This window comes from Rhamphochromis longiceps, linkage group LG6 (genome assembly GCF_057381845.1).
Source record: "Rhamphochromis longiceps isolate RC_006_pf linkage group LG6, R_longiceps_female_GT1.1, whole genome shotgun sequence".
Lineage (NCBI taxonomy): Eukaryota > Metazoa > Chordata > Actinopteri > Cichliformes > Cichlidae > Rhamphochromis > Rhamphochromis longiceps.
Window position 1 is genome coordinate 34,758,195 of NC_140562.1, and position 26,058 is coordinate 34,784,252.

The 26,058-nt window shown below is 41.4% G+C and overlaps 1 protein-coding gene across 9 annotated transcripts in view; it reads right to left on the minus strand.

Moving 5' to 3' along the window:
* add3a (adducin 3 (gamma) a) overlaps window positions 1-26,058 on the minus strand; it is a 105,332-nt gene that overhangs the window by 23,719 nt on the left and 55,555 nt on the right. For 3 of the 9 annotated variants that reach the window (XM_085410375.1, XM_085410377.1, XM_085410369.1), the window contains exons 1-2: window positions 15,387-15,796; window positions 8,918-9,162 (exon numbers count right to left, since the gene is read on the minus strand). In XM_085410375.1, coding sequence (XP_085266501.1) covers window positions 8,918-9,112 — 195 coding nt within the window. In that variant the 5' untranslated portion in view covers window positions 9,113-9,162; window positions 15,387-15,796. Of the gene's footprint in view, window positions 1-8,917; window positions 9,163-10,516; window positions 10,541-15,386; window positions 15,797-26,058 lie in introns of those variants that run through there. The other 6 variants (XM_085410373.1, XM_085410371.1, XM_085410370.1 and 3 more) reach the window with 3 other exon arrangements.

Genomic DNA, 26,058 nt, shown 5'->3' on the forward strand with positions numbered 1-26,058 from the left:
AGTCACCACACTGGGATGAGTCCATTAGTGTTATGCGAATGTTTTGTCGTTAAATGTGGATCAACCCCCTGCGTCAGGACACTGCTGGTTCTGAACTACAGCCAGACATTCCTCCATCCCTGGTGGTGAGGTTGCTGGAGCAACTGGTCTGCTGCGGATGTCTGACAGTGGTGGGTCTTCTTTGTTTTAAGTTGCTGTTGTTCTGGGTGTCAGTGTTTCGGAGACTGTTGTGCAATCAGACTGACATTAAAGTCACTGTACTAAACCTACAGTAAATTAGAGCCGTGACTCAGAAACGTATCACTGCGGCAGAATCCGTGTTCCCGACTCAACTACAAAGTTCAGTCTGTGCCTAAAAGTTCTCTCTAATCTCAAACTGCGAGCTTGTCACTAGTTGTTCTTGTGAAACTGATGACATAACATGAGCAGAAATCCCATCATTTGGTACAGTTAAACCTTTGACATTGACATTCTACCGTTCCTTAGAAGTGGCTAACATTTAGCTATTTAAACACTTAGCACATACCCACCAGAGTTGTGGGCCTGGACACTACGCTGATAATAAGTCCAGTATACTGCATTTCTGACCTTTTCTCATTAAGTGCTGAGGGATACAAGATGCATAACAAATGAAAGGGAAAGTAGTATCAAGTGCAATCAAAAAAGCTACAGCGTTTAACTCTATTGACTATAAATATTCTTCCACCTTGGAATTCACTCATTCCATTTTGCAGTCACTTGTCTCCAGTTGCCTAGGTAACACTAACATATTTATTACCAGGTCATTTATTAATCAGCTGTTTCCTGCGCTCTCATTGATAGTTGCTTCCATCGCTTGCCTGGAAGTTGAGTAAAGTTTATCTCATCTCCAGCCCACTTTGGGTCATTTCTCCTGTAGTCACTTAAAGTTACAGAATATAATTCACGTTCTCTGATCCCTGGTCAACATTTCACTGCGAACACAGCTTAAAGGCAGAGAATACGATTGGCATCATTTCTTGATCATCAAATCCATCCATGTCCCTTGAGACCACTTCTAACAGGATACAGTTCTTTCAAAGAGTAAAGTTGATCATTCCAACACTGCAATGATTTCCAGGAACATGATTTTTCTCTACAGGGACTGGCAGACACAAAACATTCCAGCAAAATGCCTCTCATGACAGAGCTGCTAGATCAACACACTGTAGGAGTTAAGGACTTTGGTTTTTCCTTTAATTTGTCAACCAGTTTCCGTGTGACTCTTCAGTAGCTGAATGCGCCACCATGTTCAGCAATGTAGACCAAGGCAATGAGCAAGATGAAACAAGAGAGATGTGAGAGAGTTGCAGACCCAGAAAACAAAATAACAAGCTGAATAGCTTCATAGAGCTTACTGGAACCACAAAGAAACCACAGAACCACACGCTATTCATTGTTAAAAGAAAAATGTCATCCCAAAAGAACATGGTTCAGTCATGGTTCTTGTGTTGCTTTAGATTTACAACACAAGCACAATTACCTGTTCAGTACATGGATTCAAATGGCAAACATTTGTGCCAATCAAGTGGCAGAAAACACATGGGCATAGCAACACACACACACGCGCGCGCACACACACAGGCATCTGCTCTACAATTTATGTTTCGCCATTCCCAAGAAGATTATGACAGCAGGGATTAGGTTCCCACAGAATAATCCAGGGACCAAAAAGTGGATCGTATCATTAATATTCAGCAAAACCTCCACATCTCCACAACAACTAAATGACCGTCACATGTCAAGTTTCCCTTTTAGCCACAGTGCTCTACCTGCTCATCGTTTAAATACAGTTTCCACCTTGACAACCTTGACATGTGGGGGATGGGTGTCAGGTGAGTTTGGTTGTCACCAACAGACAACCAGGCTAATCAAGTCTCTCCACTTACTGGAGGAAAAACAAAACAAAACGATCCAATCAGAGAAATGAGGAGGTGTTTTCATGGCTGCTCCAAAATGCCAACAGCCAATCTTTCAAAATTGAACTGCAGCGCTGCTGAGAATGTTAAGTCGACATGAGGGCTGGAGCTCGGCCAGTTTCTCAGTGGAAGGGTAAAAGCCTGAGGGTGGTGAATATTAAAAAAAAAAAAAAAAAAAAACGAAAAATCAAACTGAGTATCTGTAGGAAAACACAAATGGAGTTTCAGATCTTTAGAATCCAGTCTATGTTATGTTAATTTAGCATTTATTTTATATTACAGTTGGCTGATATCGAGCTTTTTCATGCACATATTTGAGCTGATTGACTGAACCATGTTCTTGTGTGGTCTTGTGTGATTAGACCAGTAGAGAAAGATATTTTTGGTGCTATTCCACCGTTTCTGTTAAAACTGGTGTTGCAGATGCAGGTGACGTTTAAACCGTTGATGTCATCCTGTGGAAAAGACAGACGGGACTTTTTAATGAGAGTGTTGGAGCAAAGTCGACCTTGCACGTCTGTGCTTGTGCTCATCAAAGAAATCTGTGTTGCTCCCGATAGTTTCACCATTACCGCGCGCACACACACACACACACACACACACACACACACACACACACACACACAGAGCTCATGTCTTCATGTAAAATTACAGTTTTCTATGAGTCATTGCAACACAGTTTAACTGAGTGCAATACGAAACAGGTTACTGCTTTAAACTTTAAAAGATGAACATTAAGTTTCAAGTAATGTAGTGTCTTCTACAAACTATCTTGGGATCATTTACCGTCACAGGTTAGGTTTACGTTCACCTTGAAAAAATAAAAAGCCTTGCATTACAGCCAAACTGAAGGAACACAATGACCTGCAATTTCAGGGTTGCTGGTAATAAACTGCATCTATCTAAAAAAAAAAGAAAAAGAAAAGAAAAGCACAGGCCAGGTGAGGCCTGTAATTTCAGACATAGCCTCTACAGTTATGTCAGCACAATGCTTTTCCTTCAAGCCACCAACGTGACAGTGTTACAAAGCATACAGCTGCCTGCCTGCAAGCTCACCAATGCTATTGATTCCTCCTCATCTAACCTCTGAGCCTGCACCAGTAGAATTTGTCCCCAACAGCAACGGCAGCAACATCTCTCTCACGTACTCGACATAAACCCCTTACTGTCTTCTAGGATGATACACTTTACAGACAGCGAAATAAACATTGGGAAGAGGAAATGCATTCTAGTGACTGCAATCTAACAAGGTGGTTTATCGATGTATGAAAACAACCATCAATAGTGTTTGAGTGTCTTTTTGTGCATTAAAAAGATCTGCTGATAACAATTTTTGCACCCAATCCAGCTTCTTTCATAATACATAAACTGCCATCTCAGAACATATCCTGGAGCACATCATCACTCACCTGAAAGTACAACGCCACACAATATCGAACCCCTTGCAGTAATGTTCACATAAAGACGTTCTAGACCAGGGGTGTCGAACTCCAGGCCTCGAGGGCCGTATCCTGCAGGTTTTAGATATTACCCTGGGTCAACACACCTGAATTAAATGATTAGTTCATTACCAGGCCTCTGGAGAACTTCAAGACATGTTGGGGAGGTCATTTAGCCATTTTAATCAGCTGTGTTGGATCAAGGACACATCTAAAACCTGCAGGACACCGGCCCTCGAGGCCTGGAGTTCGACACCTGTGTTCTAGACCAACTTTATTCCAAGAAACTTTATTTAAAGGGCCATACAACCATATTTTCACAAATTTATTTGAAAACCAAAGCTCGGTCTTCAGTTTGGAACCGAGCATTTAGAGCAAACAGGTTTTGCATAGTCTCTGGCTCTGAACACAGCAGTCCAATCCTATGTTTACAAGGGGCAGCCAATCAGAAGCCAGCTGGGTTAAAAAGAAGGTGCCCTTAAAGAGAATGGAGCCAAAACAGTTCGTTTTAGACAGGGGATGGACTAAGAGTTGAATCATGCAAAGCTACTCTAGCTGAAGAATATAACTATAGAAGTGGAATCTTTTAATATATGTCGACTTTTATTTAGCGTCATAAGGTCACTATTAGTGGTGCATCTCTAGTTTTAAATAGTATCATGCAGCTATTTCATGGTAATTTGGATGTTGACTAGAGCACTTCTATCTCTGATTCTAAATGAAAAAATATATATATTGATTTAAGCTGCCATATGGAGAAACTTGATTATACCCAGTGGATTTTTTTCTCTCTTTTTGAGGTTACACAAAGTGGATGTAACACTTCAGCGTGTTGCTCTGTTATCCTGAGGGCGCTGCTTCACGGCTGGAAGTTCAAGACCTAAAAGATCCTGTGAAATGCCAAACTGAAACACAGCCGCCAAGATCTGGCTCTGAGAGGAAAGGCGGTGGTTTTTAAAAGAGTCTCTGGAGTGAGTTCAGCCACTAATGTTCTATCAAATGAGACCTTCAGGACTACAACAAGAAAAGGGGAAAAAAAACGTAAATGAGAGCAGGCATGACATTTGCTTCACACGAGGGGGTTCTCAGCAGAACCTAAAGCACCATAAATTATCCACTTGTGTTTTCTGGAAAGTGCATGCAGGGGGATTGCACTTCCTCTGCAAACCACAGGACAAGTGCAAATACGGCTGAGTAAATTTACCGCTTGGCATCAGTAAATCATTTCTGCAGGTGATGAACAGTCTGTGCCACAAGATGGAGAGAAGTGGAGAAGTGGGGGGAAGATGAAGGGGGGGGGGGGGGGTATTAACACAAGAGAAAACAAGACGGGCAATGACGATGAAAACGGAAGCAGCGTGTGAAGGCACAACTCCAATTCAATTTGGTCTGATTTAATCTCATTCTGATGGCATTTTAACCTTTTGGACCAACAGTGGCAAATCAAGTCACGTCAACCTAGTTCTCAGCAGTTAGAGGGAAACACAGAGGCTTTACTGCCATGACAAAATGAAGCGTGGATTTGCAGCCAAAATCCTCCTTGCAAACATACATAACAGAAAAACCACCCCAAGGCTCAAAGGCCACCTCGACAAAATTCTAATCATTGCATGTCACAGAAAACACTCATCAAAAATCATCAAAAAACAGTAGAAAGTAGAAAGATCTTCCTTTTCAATTCCCTCTTCAGACGATTGACACACACAATAACAAGAAGTTCTATAGCGGAAAAACATGTTCTACTGTTTATCTTAAGGCTACTGGCGAAACCTGGCCGTGTCTCTCTTTAAGTGCTTTAAATATAACGTCATCACATCAACAGGACGAGTCATTATTTTTCAGCCATCTCCGTTTTGTCACACTGCTGGTATGCCCGTCATTGTTGCACACAAGCAAAAATCACAGTTGTAGCTCTACAGTAGATAGCTGGATATGTTGAACAGCTCAAGGTTTGACTTTAGACTTTAAATGTAAACACAGCTGAATGAATGAGGCAAGTGGATCAAGTCAGCTGAGTTGATTCAGACCTGCCTAGTCTATATTCGTCCAGCTTTAAATACAACCTGCCATTGGAGCAATACAAACATGTAATCTGGAGCCGCCACTAGACCCATAACACTGGAATGAAAACAAATAGAGAAAGAAAAATGGAGAGAGAAATGAGGAAAGCAAAAAAAGAAAAAAAAGTATATACAGCTGGTTGCTGTAGTTGAATGAAAAAGTGCAAACTGAGAAAGAAGGAAGACAGAAATGGAGATAAGCCTGTGTCCAGCTGGTGCCACACACACACACTTCTTATTGTTGTTACGGCTGAATATGAATAAAGAAGCACTGAGACTAACTGTCTTCGTGTACGGGCTGCAAACACTATATAAGCCAAAGGGAACCACCTGTCACTGCTGACTGAAAGCTATTTGGCTCAAATTCAAAACCGCATAAAGCAGGAATACCATACAGACATACCACTGTAGCACACAGGCAAAGCTACAAGTACATACACACACAGTTAGATGCAGTTGCAAATAATAGTGAAGGGTAACCTGCGATGTTCAGATGTTAAATAATAAAAATTATTACAAGTGGAAAAAATATGTCTTTTCAAGATTGATACTAAAAAGTATTTGGTGTAAAAATGTCCACATGAGAAAAATAGCTGAAAATTATAATTAAGCATTTATAGACATGTTGAAAATACATGTCAACGTGGTAGATTCCTTTAGTTTGGAAAGTTTAGTTTTGCTTGCACTGGTGTTATAATGTCAGGCAGCTCTCTCACCGACCGCCTCTGCCATTAATTCAGTAATCTAAATCAGTGCGTCTGTATCAGCAGTGAAGTTAGAGACATAGCACAAAAAGGCCTGAGCCATTCGGCTCTGGATCAAGAACGCCCTGCAGCAAACTGTCTGCATTTAAGGGCCCTGTTTTAAGTAGACAGTCATTTTCTCTCCTACAGCTTACTTGCGGTACTCCCGCTCTCTCTCTGACACACACATGATACCAGCAGAGGATCAAGTGGAAACCTGGATCAGGAGCAGCGATACTGCCCTTCCAGACATCTGGCACAAAATACGGCACGCCAAGAAAACCACTCTGAGCATGTGCAGAATGTAGATCAAATTTAAAGTTTAAAAAAAAAAAAAAAGTACGGGTCAAACCACCAAGCTGTTACTACCCAGAGTTGATCACGCACATAGACACTTCCTGGATTGTACACAATCACTCTCCTTCTCTAGAAGGTTGTTTTGCATCTGCATCATTCATTGCATGTGTAACGTCTAACTTTATCCTGTCCCCAGCCTTATCATTTGTCTGTGCCTGCTGATTTGTCACAGCCTGCTGCTGTGCATACTCTTTAATAAGTGTATTTGTTACTTTAAAGTAATCCCAAGTACAAATGCATACTGACACATGTACACACCTTGCACCTGCGTCCCCTCGTAAACAGTGTGAAACATTTCAGCTAAAGACCAGCCTTGAGTCAATATCGCAAAGTAAATAACGCCAGTGTGCAGGCTGAAAGGCCCTGTTGTAAAATCTCCACACAGAGTGATGCAGCTGTTCAAAGGGCACAATACAAATAGCAAGATGTAAAGACAACACACTGTTGTCCTTACAAGAACTTGCGTTTTCTCAATAAGGACGGTTGGGATATTTTTGCAAACAAATTTTATGCTCAAAAATCCACAAAATAATATATGCGTGCAAAATAGAGCTAAAAAAAGACGACTTCTTTCTGTGATTCTGAACTTTTTGAATGTTTCCTTGTGTTGCACAATCTTCACCCTACATTTTGAAGTTGGCGCCAACAATAAAATGCAGCACAGATAAGATATCACGGTGCTTTACCTTTCCAGAACAATGAACGATTATTTTAAATAATAAAATAAAAATAAAAATCGAGTGTGCGATTGCCAGGAGGCTCAAACATCTAACTGCACCATAAAACAGTAACTCTTAAGAATTCAGACCTCCAAGGAAAGGAAATCGGATAACATTAGTTGTCTTTGCTAAGATTTTTGTCAAGGAGTTGTTTACTTTAAAAAACCTGACCTAACATGAGTGCTCTTAGTGGGAGGGCACTTGAAGAGATTCAACGGTAAGTTTGAAAGAGGGTGTGGCAGCTTGTGGTTATATTAAAGCTTGAGCAAAGCCAGCTGCTGACTGCTGTGATTCTTTAGTCGGTGTCATAATACCAAGGGAAGCATGAACGCACAAGCACATGTGATGCATTCACTGCTGTAACTTATTTTGAAACCCCTTGATTAGGGAATAATAACTGACACAAAGGAGAAAAAAGGGAACCGATTACACAAACATTTAGTCAGTGAGGTGAAACCTTTGCTTTGCTTAAACAAGTTCTCCATTAAATTGGAGGAAAAAAAACATTACTCTTTTTTGGCAAAGTATTAGACATTTAATACATCTGTTTATCTTGTTCACAGTTGTGGGAGGCAAGAGGAAGTTCCAGCAAGCACCAAACAGGTAAAACAGACAGCTCATTTATCAGGGGGCACAGAAATATGAATAGGCTGACATCTACTTTCATGTTTATAGTTGGAGACTAATAGCCAATGCATTCAAGAAATCTGAAAACGTGGAATATAAAGAACAATGCAGATATGAGCAGGGCATATAAATCCCACAAAGATAGGCTTTTTTGCCAGTCGGTAGATTCTCCAATCCTGCAGCTTAAAGCTTCCTCGACTACAAACATTGTTTGTAACCATGATGCTCCATAATCAGGCCCATCAGCAAGTTAGCAACCCGAAATGTATTATCCGTTTCAAAAATATCCGTCAATGGGCTGCTTACCACATTTGCCCTGCACTGTGCAAAAGGAGGATTCAGCCACTTAAGGTGTTGGTTGATACAGTTGAACTGCTTGGAAAACACTCAAGCTCTGTACAAGAAGGGCCAATGTTGGCTCCATCTTCTGTGCAGGCTGAGGTCTTCTGGGGTGTGCAGGTCCTTTACGACACAGCTATGGCTTCTGCAGTCTTTTATCTAGTTGTCTGCCAAGTAGGTGGCAACATGAAGCAGGACCAGAAACGACTCAATAAACTGGTGAATAAGGCCGGCTCTGTTTCCTCGACTCCACAGAGGTTATTTGTGAGACAAGGATGTTACCCGAGCTAATAACCTTCACGGACAACACCACCTATCACCTGTATGAGACAGTGGAGGCTGCACACTACAATACCCTATATAAGATAAATACCTAATAAAAGAAAATATTCAGTGTATCTATTATTAGTCACACTGCACTTTTTGTACATACAAAAAAAACTCTGTGACATATCTTTTGTGTTTTAACATATACACTTCCTCGGAGTGGGATTAATAAGCTCTGTCTATCCATCTAGAGGTTGCTCCCCTTTAGGCAGTATCCCCCAGTAGGCAAATGTACACTAGTGATGTCTTTAAAACCTCAACGTGTTAAAAATTGTTTGCTCAGTCTCTAAATTTGCACCAAGGGGTCACTAACATTGACATTTACGTGTTTAAAAAGAAACAAAATGATGTGTTTTTCTCTTAACTTACGGGGCTCTGTAGTATCTGTGTGACACGTTTCTTCTGCTCCAAAACGTTGAAGTCCTGTCGGAGGTCGGGAGACATGTTCCTGGCCCTGATGTACTCCGGATCATTCACGTCGACACGGTCGAAGTAGCGCTCCTTAGTACCTCCACCAGGCGGAGGAGGGGTGGTCACCACCCCCTGATGGCTGTCCGCACTCATGCCTGTTTCACCTCACTTGCTTGCTCTACAGCTGCCACTCTGACTGTCACCTGAAAAGCAGAAAGGTTGACATGTTACATGACACATATGAAGCAATTTAAAAAAAAAAAAAAGGCAAGCAAGGAGAGTTTAACATTTAAATTAAAAGAATATTTGTTCAGGGTGTTTGTGGTTTTTATGCACGTAAAATGAAGGGTGGTAATATACCAGGAAAAGGTGTAGCATGCAAATAAAAAGGGCATCAAGATCTAAGTCAGATTAGCCTGTAAGGAAAAATGCAAAAGCTGAAATGTGCCATGTATCGATCACAGGATTTATACTTTTGTCGCTCTTAAACATGAATATTTTTCAATGAAAGTTAGTTGAATGCCAACAAACAGTCATGTTTAAAATTAGCTAAAGGCACGTAGCATAAACGAGACCAATGATGAGTAAGAAAATGGCATGCCTACCACCTCTCTTTTATCAGATGAAAACACACGGAGGTGTATCATAAACAGGAAAAGGAAGTCCCTGTTATCTCTATACCATAGAGGTGCTACTCTTCGGTTTGATGGAAATAAAAGTTCTATCCTGCAGTTCATGTCATTCGCTTGCTGAGTCACGACTACATGTAGGTCTTGGTTAGGTCACACTGACAGATCAACTAACAAAGCATACAAATGGGGGCGGGAGGAATTTTGTTTTGACATCCAAGACCTTGACTGCTGAGGTGGTTTACTCCCACTGTTCATTCTCAGGTCAACTGGCATGACAAGCATTTTGCAGGATGCAGGAATTGGTAAATGCAACAATAGAAAATGACTTCAGCGCTTTGCTTTCAGGCCAAGAGTCAAAGCCAATAAAGTCAAAACAAAAATACTAATACAAAAGATTAAAAAACAAAATGCAAGCAGAGATTTAACATAAATAAACACTGCATCTTCCAGGAGCCCTTGTTAGCATACGCAGCTGCAGTTACAGTGCCAAATAGTAAGATGCTGGTGTATCATGAAGAGGCGGAGCTTATGGGATGGCTACCAGATGGTGTCTTGGCTTGGACAACAGAGGAATGACAGCAAAAAAAAAAGTTCAAGGAAATAGATCCGAAGTTTTTTTTTCTTTTTTTTTTAAAAATGCAGTAGTCATCTGACAGCACCAGAATTAAAATGTATAGGTTCCTGTGCCAGCACAGAGTCCTCCTGTATTTCAATTCAGCGTTGTCATCTTAGCTTAACACTATAAGAAACAGCAGGGTTTGAGCGGTGATTTAGATTGACACATGCCACTAAGCCACTCATTCAGGTCAAACGCCAATTAAAACTGTGGTTGAGATTAGACAAGAGTCACACACAAAACAAAGTTTAACGAACTCCTCACACATGGATGACAAATTAACCAATATTTTCCTTACTCATCACTCACATTGGCGTGTGACTGATTTATGGTTTTTCTCTCTCTCTTCAGGAAGAAGCCTGAACCCCGAGGCTGAAATAAAAAACACTCCATTTGTGTGTTTACTCAAATATCCATTAAACATCAGTATTTCCTATATGTCTTTACCTCTAAGAATCCAGGACTCAGGAAACCACTCTTTGTCTGCCTGATCTCCCTGCCATAGCTCTGATTTATACTATAAAAACAAATAAAAGCCTCCCAAAAAGTAAAATCCTCTTTAACTGAAGGCAGCTGGGCAGCACAGAGTTATGTAACATGATATTGAATTCATCCTCCTGCCCGCACTGTTTTGCTTGCTGAACAACTTTACACAGGCCTGATCAACAAAAGCCCAAGACAAAAGGTTTTGAGAGCAGGACTTTGATATAAAGACTTGTATAAAGATGCATTTGCTGTGCTGTCCTGTTTCGTGCTTTATATCCACAGCTTTTCCTATATCTTCGACTGCAGGTATTCTGAGGAATACCACGTGGGAGAAACTTGACAGATGTGTAAATAAGAAATGCATTTAAGGACGGTGTGATTGACAGTAGAAGCTCACGCATAAAGTTTGCTGACTGGAATCTCTGCATGGCTGAATGCAACAGCTGTAGTTTCACCAAAATAAAACGACTCCCCCAACCCCCCACTCACACTCACATGCCTGAATACACCACCCCATCCCTGCTCTGTCACAACTTCAGCAGTCCCCAGCATGAACTTCCACCACCCCCACCCCCACCTCCCCCAGTCTCTGTCAATAGATCATTGTCCTCATCTCGAATCATCTCAGTCTGTTCAGATCCAGAGGAATCGACGTTTTTGGAGCAGTGGGGGTGGTTGTGTGTGTGTGTGTGTGTGTGTGTGTGTGTGTGTGTGTGTGTGTGTGTGTGTGTGTGTGTGTGTGTGCGCGCATTTGAGAGAATGCACAATTAATCCGAGTAAGAATGAAACCCGATCCTCACATTACACCAGCAACATTTATAATCTTAATTTCATGCTCGATGACAGATGCTTACACTTTTTGAATGCAGCCCACTGAAGATGCCAGTTTATACTGAGCTTTGTTCAGTGAAAGACTGGAATTTACAAAGGCAATGGCCATTAAAGTGTGGCATTGCGTGATAACGCTATTATTGCAGTCGATGTAAACTTCACAATTCTATGGCTGATAAATGAGGTGGGCTGTGTTTACTGATGTGCACTAGACTGTGACTGCAGCACCCGAGGTCAGCACAACCTCAAGACCTTTAGTGACCTTTCCTCTTTTTCCTCCTTTTCCTCCCATCTGCACGTTTAGAAGCACCAACAGACAACATGTTTTCATCTGAGGGTAAGCTGTCCATGAAAAAGTTTCCATTTATAAAACAGTGCCACGAATCACTGCTACGAACCACAGAATGCTCAATGTGACTTTAGTTAGTTAGATAACAAATGCAGCGAGTTAAAATTGAGCTTGGCCTTAACTATCAGGTAAGAATAAGAGGTCAGGCATAAAAACCAACTGTACAATACAACTGTATTTAATAAGTTATTTCATGTATAAAATGACAGAAAGTAACTTAAAGTGCTAAAAGAATGACTTGAAATATCTTATTCAGCCAAAATACATCAAAGCAACTCTTTACAGTTCGTTACATCCTAATGTAAAATCTTATTTATGTGTAGTATGAAAATATTTGCTGCAGAGAAGAGATAGACGAGAAAAAAGGACAATTAAGGATGCGTACATGTTTGTGACTTTTCGCTGCAGTTCAACTGACCACTTCCTTGTATTTGAATTGGTTCTGTGGACAGCCTCCATTAGTGGAACTCGATGTTTATCTCTAAGACAGAGGACTCATCCATTACACACTAATACTTCTGACATTTGGAAATGGAGAGCAAGTGCCTGAGACAAGGCATAACTCTCCATCTTCATCTGATGACAGCTGGCTAATCTAGAAGCCTACACAGACCTCTCTCCAGTCCTTTAACTCTGCTCTGTTTCACTTTTATCCATCTCACTCTGATGTTTCGTCGTATACAATACGCAAACTTGCTAGAAAGGCAGGAGTAAAGCAAGAAGCCATGAGTAAACATATGTAGTCACAAAAACTCCCTAAAATGCCGAGTGACACTGCCCGGGCTCTCCACTCACACACATGCATGCAGCTACTGTCTTTATCGTGCTGGGGCAGATGGACTTCAAAAGCAAGCCTGCCTACATCTCTGCCACCTCTAAAAATAGACAAACTGCCTTTTGGGCTGTGTTACAACCCTAATAACAACAATACCAGGAAAGAATCTGTGCGCCGCTAATTATATCCCCGAGTGCTGCAAAAAGCAGCGCGAACACACACGCACACAGTGACCTGTAGCGTAAACTTTGCTAATGCACACACCCAAACACACAGAGACAAGTAGGTGCGTTCCCTGTCCAAACACGCCTGCGTGAGAGCTCTAGCAGTGAAACTGAAGGACAATGTTTGAGCCAAAAGCTCAGCAGCTTACATGATCCTCCAGCGGCTTTGCTATGAGATGAGGAAAGCTCCTCTTGAACCCATCACTGTGCCAGCAGCAAGCGTTACCCATGACACAGGGTAATGCCTAGGGTTGCCAACTCCCTGAAAAATAAATAAGGGACACCTCGTGGCCAGGGCCGGGCGACCCAGTTGTCTTCACCCTTCCCAGTGTGGTGAATTTTCTAGCTCTTTTTTTGTGTGTGAAATTATTTTTTTAACCATTTGACTTGAAGTTGATTTAAGTAGATGCATATTCTATTCTTTGTGATATGAACACATGTGAAACAAATGATCATTTAGCCATTTATTTTTAGCTCAAAATGACAACATTAACACAGTAAAACAGGTCTCTTTCTTAAACAGAAGCCTGTCATGCTTAACTTTTGAGAATATAAGTAAATCTTTCTTTAAAAGAACTCTGTCCTGCTTAACTTAAAATAATAGAAAACAATAGAAAGAAAAATATTCTTGTAACAGTGCACATTTAGTGCATTTAGTACAATTGGCTTCAGTTGAGGTATTATTTCAGCTTTTCTAAAGCTAATCAGCTGCTCCTGTTTGTAAACCCGCTTGTTCCCATGATTACGCATCATAACTCATCATCATTATTCATCTATGTATTACTTTTATGTATTAGTCATCAATTTGTTGTAATCATCTATCCTTGCAGTTGTTTATTACACAAAATAAATTATATTATCACACTTCTGGCCACATAGCGCTGATATTCACTGCACATGCCCATATTAACGTTTTCCAGCCAGGTGTTTTCCTTTTCCCATTCTTCCCTTTCTCTGAGGGGAACAAACATTGCTGCTCTAATGCTGGGCTCACACTGTGCGGTTTTAGGCCCATTTTGAGCCGATTTTTGAGTGATCGGACCGATTTTGGCCTTCATCGTGCGTCGTGTAGTATACGTGGGGTAACGAGAAGTGATTAACACCTCACGACCAGCTCCCGATCATCAATCGCTCGTGAGGGTGTCACCACAGGCGCTCACACTGCTCACGCGCAAACGTAAACGTTGGTGAAAAAGACGGCGCAGCACGGCTGTGCAGCGTGTGATCTGGACACAAGCGATGGAGGCACAACTTGTAGAACTTTGGAAAGCTCATCCGAGCCTTTTCGATGTGGCATCACAAAATTATCACGACCACAACAACCGTGAAAATAGTTGGATTTACACTGTTGCTCAATCACAGCTGCCTGATCAATGTTTTTCATTAGCAATTTAGCAAAGTTGATGGTGGTGGTGTGTGTGTCTGTGTGAGTGAAAGACAGAGAGAGCGAGCGACAGATTTTCTGTTATAACCTTCATGTTATGGAGGCACAGTGTGAGCACTCAGGTCGCATCAGAGCATCGGGCGGTATAGTGTGAGAGTACATCGTGACATACGAACTTCTAACCCCTGCGAGTCAATCGTGCAGTTTGAGCAGGAGCTGAATAACGTGACTGAAAAAAAAAATCGCACAGTGTTTGCCCAGCTTTAGGTGTACTGTCGTCCGAGACTTGCACCGCAGAGTCGGCGTTTGTTCCCCTGTTGGCCATGCTTGTTGTTGTGGTCATCTGTTGTCTTCCGGTATTTTCTCCGCAAGCGACCTTTCCTCGACCAATGAGATGAGCGGTAATCTGAATTGTCATACTCGAATTGTCATAAGTGTGCTGTCAGCTCATTGGTCACAAAGCAGGAGAGGGGCTGGGAATTATGTTTTCAAACAAAGTGTTAATTCCATAAACATTTATAGACTACTTTTGATTCTCACTGTATTACGGGACAAAGTGCGTCCCTTATTAGCTCAATACGGGACGTGTACTTTTGTTTCGAAATACGGGACGATTCCGTATTTTAAGGGACGGTTGGCAACCCTAGTAATGCCTGGCTATCAGTTTAAGCTGATGGTTTCTTATGAAATCTTGATTTAGAGCAACGACTAGTGACTGTGAATGCATTTTAACTTGCAAATATATTCAGTCTAATATGTTTCTCTCTATACTTCATCTGTAAGGATTCTAAAACACTCCCTGCTATCTTCCTTCACAGAGCTAATCTTCTCTGGTGCTCACACTCAGTGCACTATTATTGCCAGACGTGTTTACAGTGCAGAGGTCTATATGCCTGAGCGCCCTGGCAGCCACACTGACATGGAATTCCCCTAAAATTGCCAATCGTTTTTTTGGATAGTAACCTTTGGAGTCATGCCCCGGGTTCTAGTGGGAGCAGAAAACAGATCCCAAGTCGGATGAATGAAACAAAAACATCCGTCCATACAACAGAGGGAATACATACAAAATATGCAAACAGGTGTACTGACACAAGCAGCCGACACACAAATATAATGCAAGCACAACCAACCTTGTGTTTATTTCCTACGTGGTCAGTGAATGGGAGAGAATGGGGAGTAGTAGTAGGCAGCTGAGGCAAAACACATGTCTCTGTTTTTCACTGCTGCTTGGTGCCCGTGCACAAATTCCACCAGTGAGTCCCAGAAAGAAGCCGGGAGAGACGAGAGAGAAAGAGCGGGATACGAATAACCAGGCGGCGATCAGAAAACCAGTCTGTCCACGCGTCCCTGCAGATTTTCCATATAAATGCTCCTCGGTGAAGCTGCCAGCAGACAGCAGATTCTCCCAGATTCTTACAGTCTCCCCGTCTTGGCTGCTCCAGCGTTCATCAGATAGAGAAGTATCAACAGCTGTGAGTGTGTATGTGAGAGGATCTGTGTATGTGCGTGCCCTCAGTGAATGGGGGCGTGTGTTTGTGTGGAAAAGAAGCTAAAGCGACCACGTGATGCAAGCTTAATCCCCCGCCCACTGGCTAAAAAACACACACACACACACACACACACACACACACACACACACACACACAATCAGGCAAAGGCATACATACAGGCTTTTTGACCAATCAGAGCTCAGGCTCACACACTAATCACACCTCCCCTCCTCCACTGCCTTCTCTCTCCCTCTCTCTCTCTCCATCTAGTCTAGCCTTTTTCTTCCTCTCTTTTTTTCTTTGATCCATTCACATCCCTCACATTCCACTAGCCGCTCTCGCTCGCTTTCTTTTTATGTCTCTCATTCACACCCACTGCTGTCCTTCCCCCCTCGCTGGGCGACTGTACTAAAGGTCAGTGTTTATTAGTTTGGCTGGAAGCAGCATAACTGCAGCCGCACAACCTGCTGCAGCAGAAACTGCTCGGCTTTCACTGTCACTTCTGCCCCATTGAATCAATGCTATCTGGCTCTCTGATAAAATCAAATACCAACAGCCTCACAAAAGAACATTGTTAAAAAGTATCATTTAATGCCATAATTCAGTCACCCGTCTGTCAATACATCTGTCACATGACAGCTCTCTGCAAGTCTGTGGCCCTACTCACTTCGCCTATACATTTTTCTCATACTTGTTGCTGTTCATTGTATCTCTAAAGCCATTTTTGAAGCCATGACGACATCTTGTATTTCTACACTCCCTAAACTTGCTCAAAAGCACTCAAAGCATTTTCTCTTTCTTCACTCTATGCTGGTGAGGAATATGAAAAATGTGTCCTCTGGTTTTCCGTCTCTCTTTATCACCAAAGCTGTTTTTCATGCATGAACTCCAAACAATGTGACGAAAATCAGGTTAGGACGCTGTGAAAGGTTGTACACTACATCAGATAGTGTGTTTTGAGTTTTAAAAAGTGGGTGCTGTGTGCACTAAGAATGCAAAAGGAAGTTCACAATACACCCATACACTTTTTACGAATTCATCAACTCTTCCCTACATTATTCTCATATTAACACTGTCAGACATCTTGCAGACTCTTTAACAGACTCCAATCACACAAGCCTAGAGACCAGTTGGAGACTGAATGAGTTGGTGGGTGGTTGCTGAAAGTTAACTGCTGTCGTTACATGAAACTGGTCACAAAGAGGTATATGGTGGTCCACCCAAAAAAAACCCTAAAACCGAAAAAAACTAACATTTTTGTGATTTGTTTGGTCGCTATCAGACTGTCAGGGTTGCCTGTATTGTCCATTGAAGACACTGATATGATGGTTGGCCACAAAAGGTACAATTAACAAAATGGCAAACCAATACAGATTATGAACTTGAACAAAATATAAAATCTGGCCTTAAAACAACTGCTAAGCATTTGGACGAAAAGTGATTAGCAGAATGATAAACAGAAGTGTCTTAAAGGGAAAAGAAAACAGGCGAATGTTGCCTTTCGGTACACGTTAACAGGCTATACAGTGGGAACATTAGCACAGTCTCCAGCTGAAGGAGCATCTTCCGGCTCTGTACCTGTTGAGCAATCAAAGCAGGAAATAGACTAAGTCTCTACAACTGCAAAACACAGACCACAAACTCAACCCCCCAGTGGGGAATAAGCTAAGCCACAGATGACTTAACCACCAGAGAAACACATGGCACACATTTCCCCTTGCAATAGTTGAATACAGTCCAATTCACAAGCCATCCATGCAGAAGACAAACAAACAATCCAGGCAACCAAGATGTCAACAACTTGTCAGCCAGGTCATTCATTCTAATGTTTGCTTTTAAAAGATCAACGCTTCACATCAAATGCAAATTTACATATGGATGCTTTACACACACTCTGGATTTAACCTTGTAAGAATGTACATAGTGATGATGCAGATAAGCTGAGAGACTCAGCATCAGGTATAGTTAAATGAAGACATGCATTTGAAGCTAAAATCCTAAAATATGAATAATATAAAGAAACTATTTCTAGGCACTTTAGGTATTTAGACTGTGATCTTTCAACAACACTTTCAGGAAGTTGTCATTCAGAAGTACAACAGTGACCCAAAGCACACAACAGGGTCATAAGGACATCCTCAAGATAAGAACAAGACCTGCAACAGATGGCATGGCCCCCACAGAGCCCTGATCTTCACATCATCATTCAGGGATTACACGTGGAAACACTGAGACAGTCTTAATCTACAAGTCACTACACTTAACATGTTGTTAGCCAATTAATATAAACGAATGATAACATTAATTTGTTAAGCATCATAACCATTTTCATTCAACTTTCAACAAAGCAGCACAAGTTGCAAGGTACAGTAATGGCACGTCAAGTACCAGTTGAGTCCTGCAAAAGTGTGTCACTATCATAACAAAACTCACACATTACGCAAAATGTCATGAAATTTCCTTCATGAGAGCCCTAGATAACAAAGGGCTATAGTACACATTTGTTGTGATCGCCTGATGGCTTAGATGATATGGAGTTTTTGTTTAGGTTCCTGCAAGAGTAACGGTGATAACACTGCTGCAACAGACGCCAAGCCACACCCATTTGATATCTCACAGCTGGAAAATTGCCACAAGATAACTTTATCAAAGCCCTGCATTATTTTGTGACATCAGAATTTCCTCCTGAGTTTACATCCGACTTCATTTTAAAGCTCAATTTTTGCCTACAACACAAAGTGGTGAAAATGTGATGCTTGTTCAGGTCGCACAACAAATAAATGTGCTTAATAAAGAACCCAGGCAAGAATTTTAATGTGCTAAATGTATACAAGTTAATAATACTTGTGTGTAAGACTGTAATACATTCCAAGCATCTCAAGTTATTGTTGAATTTAAAACCAAAGGTGACATGTGCTATTTGTTATTTTCACTGGGGAATTACCCTTTACCGGGAAATCTACCATCATACGTACGTCATAGTCGCACACCTGTCTGAAATCCTACACCGTAACTTGATTTGCACCACCCTAGAAATGCAAGTACACACCATGCTGACGTAGCCCGCAACAATTGTGATTGGCCTGTTCAGGACCCTTGATTCTTCCTGCGTATTTCCGACTACTTTAGGTCACAAAGGAATGAACAAAGAAGTAGAAAAATAAGTTTTTTTCTTTTTCTTCAGAAAAAAGAAAAAGAGGAAGAATAAAAAAAAAGAAAAAAAGAAAAAAAAAGAAAAGAAAGAACCTGACCACAAAAAAGTGGGGATCCATGAGGGAAACAAGTCCCAGTGTTTTGTTTCCATTGGCTGGCACTGCATATAAAACAGTGGGAAAACACCACATAATAATGAACACTAATTGCACCAGCACAAGCATAAATGGAGTCAACAGCTTATCGTTCATTCCATCTTTTCAACAACAGTGGAGAGTATGAGATAGGTCAGACCTGGGCATGGTATGGCCTGTGAGCAACATCCGGCGCATTGATTGTACCAGACCATAAGGTCCATGGGAAAATAGGATTTAAACAAAAATCCTAATAAGTACATGTTATGCAAGCAACACTGCGAAAGCAAGGAGGAGTTTTCTTTAAAGATATAATGCATTTTGGGGTCAACTTGAATGAGAGCGTCAGAGGTCAAATGTGACATGATATTTGAATGCAAACTATATTGTGATATTTAGAATACCCATATATCAGTATCATTTGTTTGTATTGACAACATTTACAAAAGAAAGTTGAATTTTATGGACAGTTTTAACGAGAAGACATTTTATGAAGGAATCCCCATGTTTCATTCCCCACAGCCCCTTTTCCATTAGAAGAAGACAAATCCTTTTATTGTCATTCAATAAAAGTTATACATTCATAAAGAGTAAGTATTTTATAAGGCTGTCATGTTTCTGTATCATCCCTTTCCTATTTGACCCAAAAAGATCAGCCTCTTTAATGATCTGTTATTTTTACCATTTTAAGAAAATTATATTGTACAATTTGTCATCCAATTAAAGAATATTTGCTACATCAGTTTGCCTTGCATTTTATCTGAAATATAAAAGCTTAAATATGCAGTAACTAAAGCTTTCAGACAGTGGTCGCATCAATTATTATTTGTCTGCGAGACACTTACAGGTACAAACGATATGATTTTAACTGACATGGAATATTTGAGACACCAGAGTTAAATTCTTCCACTGAGTATATAAAGTGTATGTAAATGTAAATTCTGTCATAGTTGTACCTTCAAAATAAAATGAGACGAGTCACACGAGCTTGTTTATTAGCTAAAGTTAGCATCGTTGGTGGCTAAAAGGACTAAGCTCATGGCTGTGGTGTTGGCTGTCCCAGATACATCACATGCAGATGAAAAAATACAATTTACTCAGATAAAAGTCAAACATAAAATTAAGATTTTATGCATTTCCTTCGAACATCACAGCTGTAGCCGCTACTGACATGGCTGCTAGTCAACAGGAACTGCCTAGCAACATAAATGAAAAAAACAACTTTCTTTTTTCTTTTTTTTTAAAAAACCCGGCAATGACAGAAATGGCTAGGGGGGGGAAAAAAACCCTTTGTTATAGCGTTCATGTCGCATATTAATTACATCGCTGGATGTGTTGCTATAACAACAACTTCACACATTAGGTAGTACTGGATGATAATAGAAAACCAATCAATCCGAGTTGGTACTTATGGAAAAGTGGCTTATATGTCTGTATTGTCAATTCAAACAATAGCAGTGACTAACATGTTTTTTTAAATACCTTTATATAGCATTATCATCACTTTGACTTTTCAGGTCAATCCAGTGCCCTTGAAGGAAAGGTCAGAGGTCAAATGGGAAATTATATTTTAAATCTTTATACATTTAGCATTTGTTAACAATACACACCAGAGGGTTTTCTCAAGGCCTTTTGTCAAATTTCGGTCAACAAATGATTAAGATGACTCTGGATCTTGGTGGATGCAAGCCAAATTTTAATGGATTGTTAACGTGATCCAACTCTACACCTCTACAAAGGTTATTTTTTTGTTTTTTCCTCTCTCATTCTCACTCTCAAATCTACCTTCATATGTGAACAAACATTGTCTCAGTGACGAAGTTTAACAAATCCATATAGAGATTACCTTTCAGCGAGGATTACCTGTCTGCTCTCCTTTGAATTTCCACCTCAGATTTAAACCAGACTTAAACCGAACACACTTATTCAAATTGTTAAAACCTGGCATCTACTCTTGCCAGGAGCAGTTTATACAGGGATAAAATTAAAACTGACCAAAAATGAATCCAGTTTATTGAACTCAATTCTGCTTGACAGTTCACAACAATCCCAGTTTCTCATGTGATCCCATGGGAAAATTAATTGCCCACCCCTTTGATACATATTCCTCACACAGTCTGGTTGCCACTGGCCATGTACCGTATTTTCACGACCATAAGGCGCACTTAAAAGTCTTAGATTTTCTTCAAAAAGTACGGCGTGCCCTATAGCGCAGTGCGCCCTGTGTGTTGTAAGGAGGACGTAGTAGAGAACACCATGAGAACGCTAAAGGGTGAAGTGTGGGCGCAACCCTGAAAATGGCAACGAGACACGCTTATGAAGCACAGTTTAAACTGAAGGCCATCAGCTACGCGGAGGAACATGGAAATCGAGCAGCGGCGAGAGAATTTAAGATTAACGAATCGATGGTTCGCAAATGGAGGAAGCAGGAAAACAAGCTCCGGCAGGTCAAGAAAACGCAGCTGAGTTTCCGCGGACATAAGGCGAGGTGGCCCGAGTTGGAGGAAAGACTCGAGCGGTGGATCATCGAGCAAAGAACGAGCGGGAGAAGCGTTTCGACGGTCACCATTCGGCTAAAAGCAGTTTCACTTTCACTTTTTATGAAACGGTGCCATTTTTCCATCCGGACCAGGACTACGGTAGCGCAGCAACTTCCAGCGGATTATAAGGAAAAGCTGGCCATCTTCCGCTCCTACTGCAGCAAACACATCGGCGACAAAAACATCCAGCCCAGCCACATCACAAACATGGACGAGGTCCCGCTCACTTTTGACATCCCGGTGAGTCACACTGTGGAGAAGCAGGGGACCAGCACGGTAGCGATACGCACAACGGGGCACGAAAAGTCTTCTTTTACTGTTGTGCTTGACTGCCATGCTAATGGACAGAAGCTGCCGCCTATGGTGATTTTTAAGAGAAAGACTTTGCCTAAAGAGAAGTTTCCAGCAGGAATCATCATTAAGGCAAATGAAAAGGGCTGGATGGATGAGGAAATGATGAAAGAGTGGCTGAGGGAGGTGTATGTAAGGAGACCAGGTGGTTTTTTCCACGCATCACCATCGCTCTTAATCTGTGACTCTATGCGTGCCCATCTCACAGCCGATGTGAAAAAACTAATGAAACAAATGAACTGTGAGCTTGCTGTCATTCCGGGAGGCCTGACAAAGGAACTCCAACCGCTGGACATCGGTGTGAACCGCCCGTTCAAAGTAAGGCTGCGAGCGGCCTGGGAGCGATGGATGACCGATGGAGACCACAGTTTCACTAAGAGTGGAAGGCAGCGCCGGGCGAGTTACGCCACAATTTGCGAATGGATTGTAGATGCTTGGGCTAACATGTCTGCTGGCACTGTTGTTCGAGCTTTCGCAAAAGCCGGCATCATTTCCGAGGAGCCGCACGGCACGGAAAGTGACTCTGACAGTGAAGAAAGTGAACCTGGCATGTTTGATGGAGATTTAGCGCAGCTGTTCAATTCAGACACAGAGGATGAGGACTTCGATGGGTTTGATTGATGATAAAAATGTGAGTACCAAACTTTGTTTTGCTCCTGCTTTATTGTTAAATATGCACACTTGTATGCTTGTGTGTTGTTGATGATGACGATTACTGGTAATAAAAATGTGAGTAAGGTACCGAACTCAGGTTTGCTCCCGCTTTATTTTTAAATACGCATACGGTACTTGTATGCGCCCTATGATCCAGTGCGCCTTATGTGTGTGTTAAATACAGTAAGGGCACACATAACTGAGACTGCGCCTTTTAGCACAGTGCGCCTTATGGTCGTGAAAATACGGTAATAATAGGCAGATTCCCTTAAATGGCATCAAATACATGTGGAAGAAATCCCTGGAGTGTTTGCTCAACTGGCTGCAGCTGGCCTACACCAACAAACAAGCAGCCATCACACGACTAACAATTTCTTTTCCCGAACAAACTGTCTTCTACAGAAAGAAGAACAACAATGCACTCTGGGGACATTTTTGCAATGCTGATCTGTGAGAAAACATGAAGAATGCTTACAGAAAATACCTTTATTGGTATGCAGCAGCTGGAGGGGACCTTTTATTTGAGATTGAGGATAATCCTTCACAGCTCATCTAAAAGAAAGTGCTTAAGAGTAATAAACACCTATATAGCAATCCGAGTCAAGAGAAAGTAACACTGCAACAATAGTGCAGCAAAATCAGCTTGGGCATCTCTGTACACAGCTGTAAATCCTTTAATACAAGTGTATTATCCATTTATAATCTGTTATATGCATAATTCTATACAAGCAAGATTTTTGTCACACTGCAGCACTTTCGCTAGAAGAATATGCAACGGACAAAAAACCTGCTTTTCGCAAATCACATCTGAAGAAACCACTTAAAGATCAACTAAAGATCATAATAACTTATGAAGGATCACACTACAATCAATTGATTTCCTTGCACTCTATCCTGTATGGTGTTACTCTATACTAACAGCTCCAGTTGGTAAAATATTAGTTATATTCACACTACCAAGACCTGTGTCTAGACAGCATTCTCTTCTGCAGTGCGGCAAATATGCCAAGTATAGACTGGCACAGAAAGGAGACCGATCCCTCTCAACCCCTCCTTCTGGAAGTCGGTGCATCACTCAGCACTTTTACAAACTCCACACACACGGACGCACGCAGACAGCTGACTCTGTGAAAAAAAGCTCTGTGCACATTGTTGAATAAAGCCACTTTCACACAAAACCCCAAACAGTTAACTGTATAAAGATAACAGTGTAGTACAGATAGAGACACGCTTACGTTTTGAGCAGTTTAAGTTATTTTAATAGTAAAACTGAGAGTATCTGAAAGAGTTTTAACACAATATAAAACTATTAAAGATTAACTACAAAACCATAAGATAAACTTTTCAGACGTGACTACTGACTCCAACAATCTGTTATCAGCTTTCTGTCATTCAGACAGAATGCTGGGTAGTCAGTCTGTCGATGCTTTCTTGGTCATTAGCAGACAGGCGTGCATGGGTATCTAATCATTTGTATCCATACAGTTCAGATTTGCGCACCAAGTCTAGCCAGATTTCTGAATTTACAGTAAATTACAGAAAGGCGTGTCAAAGGTCTGAATGGATCTCTGGACATTTTTGGGAGAGCCGGGTTGGGAAATTTCAAGTTGCTTTTGCTCACGTGAGGAGGAGACTCACTTTTAGAAATCTCTTATTTAGATCATGGTGCTGCCTGGATAATGCTCTAAAGGAGAGTCTGGATATCACACAGACTTTGTACCATGGAACTGGCATCTTAAAGACAGTTTTATACAGTTTGGACGTTTGTGTTCTTACATGCAGTTCCACCCGGTAACAAAGTTCAGGGCTGCAGTGCATGTGTGAAAACAGCTTTTGTTTTGCCATTTCACTGAGTACAAATGAGAGCACCATCCAGGTGGGACCGTCTCAAGATGCTGCCCAATCAACAACATATCTCACTGGGTGATGAGAGCAGGCTAGTCTCTGAACAACAGCTAATTATGGCTGTGTGGACACCAAAATTACTGTTATTTCCCCTGGTTCAGTCATGTGAGACATGACAAACAAAGCTGCACTAATCCTATACATCTAAAAGAACGCTTAGTGCTCTAACACACTCCACACAACTGTTATTAACTTTAAAGATTAATGAGTCCTTTGCACACTACAGTACTCAAGTAATCCTACATTTTTTGTTGAAGTCATCCACTCCTTGAATCCTGCGATAAGCCGTGGACAAAAACGGAGCACAACAGAGGAGAGGGCCCGACAGTTTGCTGGGCTGAATGCTTGCTGGTATCCATTTACAGCCAAAGCCCTGCTATCAGCGTTCTGTCAGCATTTCCCACCAAACGGCGAGCAGTAAGAGGAGAGGAGCAATAGGGCACTTTCACTGATGTTAACTACCAGGGAATATATAAACATTTGAACTCATGACCAGGGGAAAAGGAAAAAAAAGGACACCACACGCACACACAATAAAATAGAAACAGACTAATGTGGAGACTCCTCAAAGGGAAAAGGATGGATGTGGATTTCTTAACATAATAAGACAGTTAATGGTTATAAGGAAAAACCCCTGACCTTACTTCAAATGCCATTTGCCCACATGTCAGGAAGTTCAAGTTTATTCCTTAAAGGAAGTATAAATTCACAGGACAACATCAAAACTGCTTCACAGTTGCCAGCTCCTATGCAACATCAGATACTCCTCTTGAAGGGAAACATTTTGACAAACAAGTCCAAACAGCAGGATGACACAAACTGCAAATTCCGGTCATTAATCTCACGTCTTCACTTATTCAAAGCAACCACAACCAATTAAAACCGGAATCAAAGACTTTTGACAAAACTATGTCACCAGTGTCCAAACACACACACACAATCCCATAAAGTTATCGCTCACACGCATGTTTACGCGACTCTAGTCTAGTTTTACACTTGTATAGGAGTCATAATAAGTAGTCACTAATCCCTGTTTGAAGGGTAAATAGGCATTAAGAGCAGAGCTAATGTTTAAAATAAAGAGACACATTCAGATTCACTTCCTGGAGCCCTCGCTGGTAACAAAGCTGTGCCTGTCTGAGCAGCTGTGTTATTTAGCACAGAGAAGAAATACACGCACACAGACCAATGCATGAACCTACTCGAGCGTGAACAGGGAAGCCTGCTTCTCCCTCAAGGTTCAGGTAGAGACAATAAACTTCTGTGGAGGCAGAGAGGGTGAGCAAGGAAGCAGCGGGCCTGTGTGTGTATTTTAAGGAGTTTGTTTCCTCCATTGACAGAGATAAAACGTGGCCTAGAAGGCCAACAATGGGAAGTCACCGCCCAGGCATCACCCTCTGTCAAATGTGCTATTTCAGGTCGACGGCAGAACAGCACGAGTGCTTAGGAGCTTCAGTGTTTGGAGGAAATTTAAACACACAGATAAGATAACATCTCGGCTCACAGGCGATCAGTCAAGATGAACTACGTGAGTCATCTGCAAAACATTTGACTTTAACTGAAAAAGATCGTATC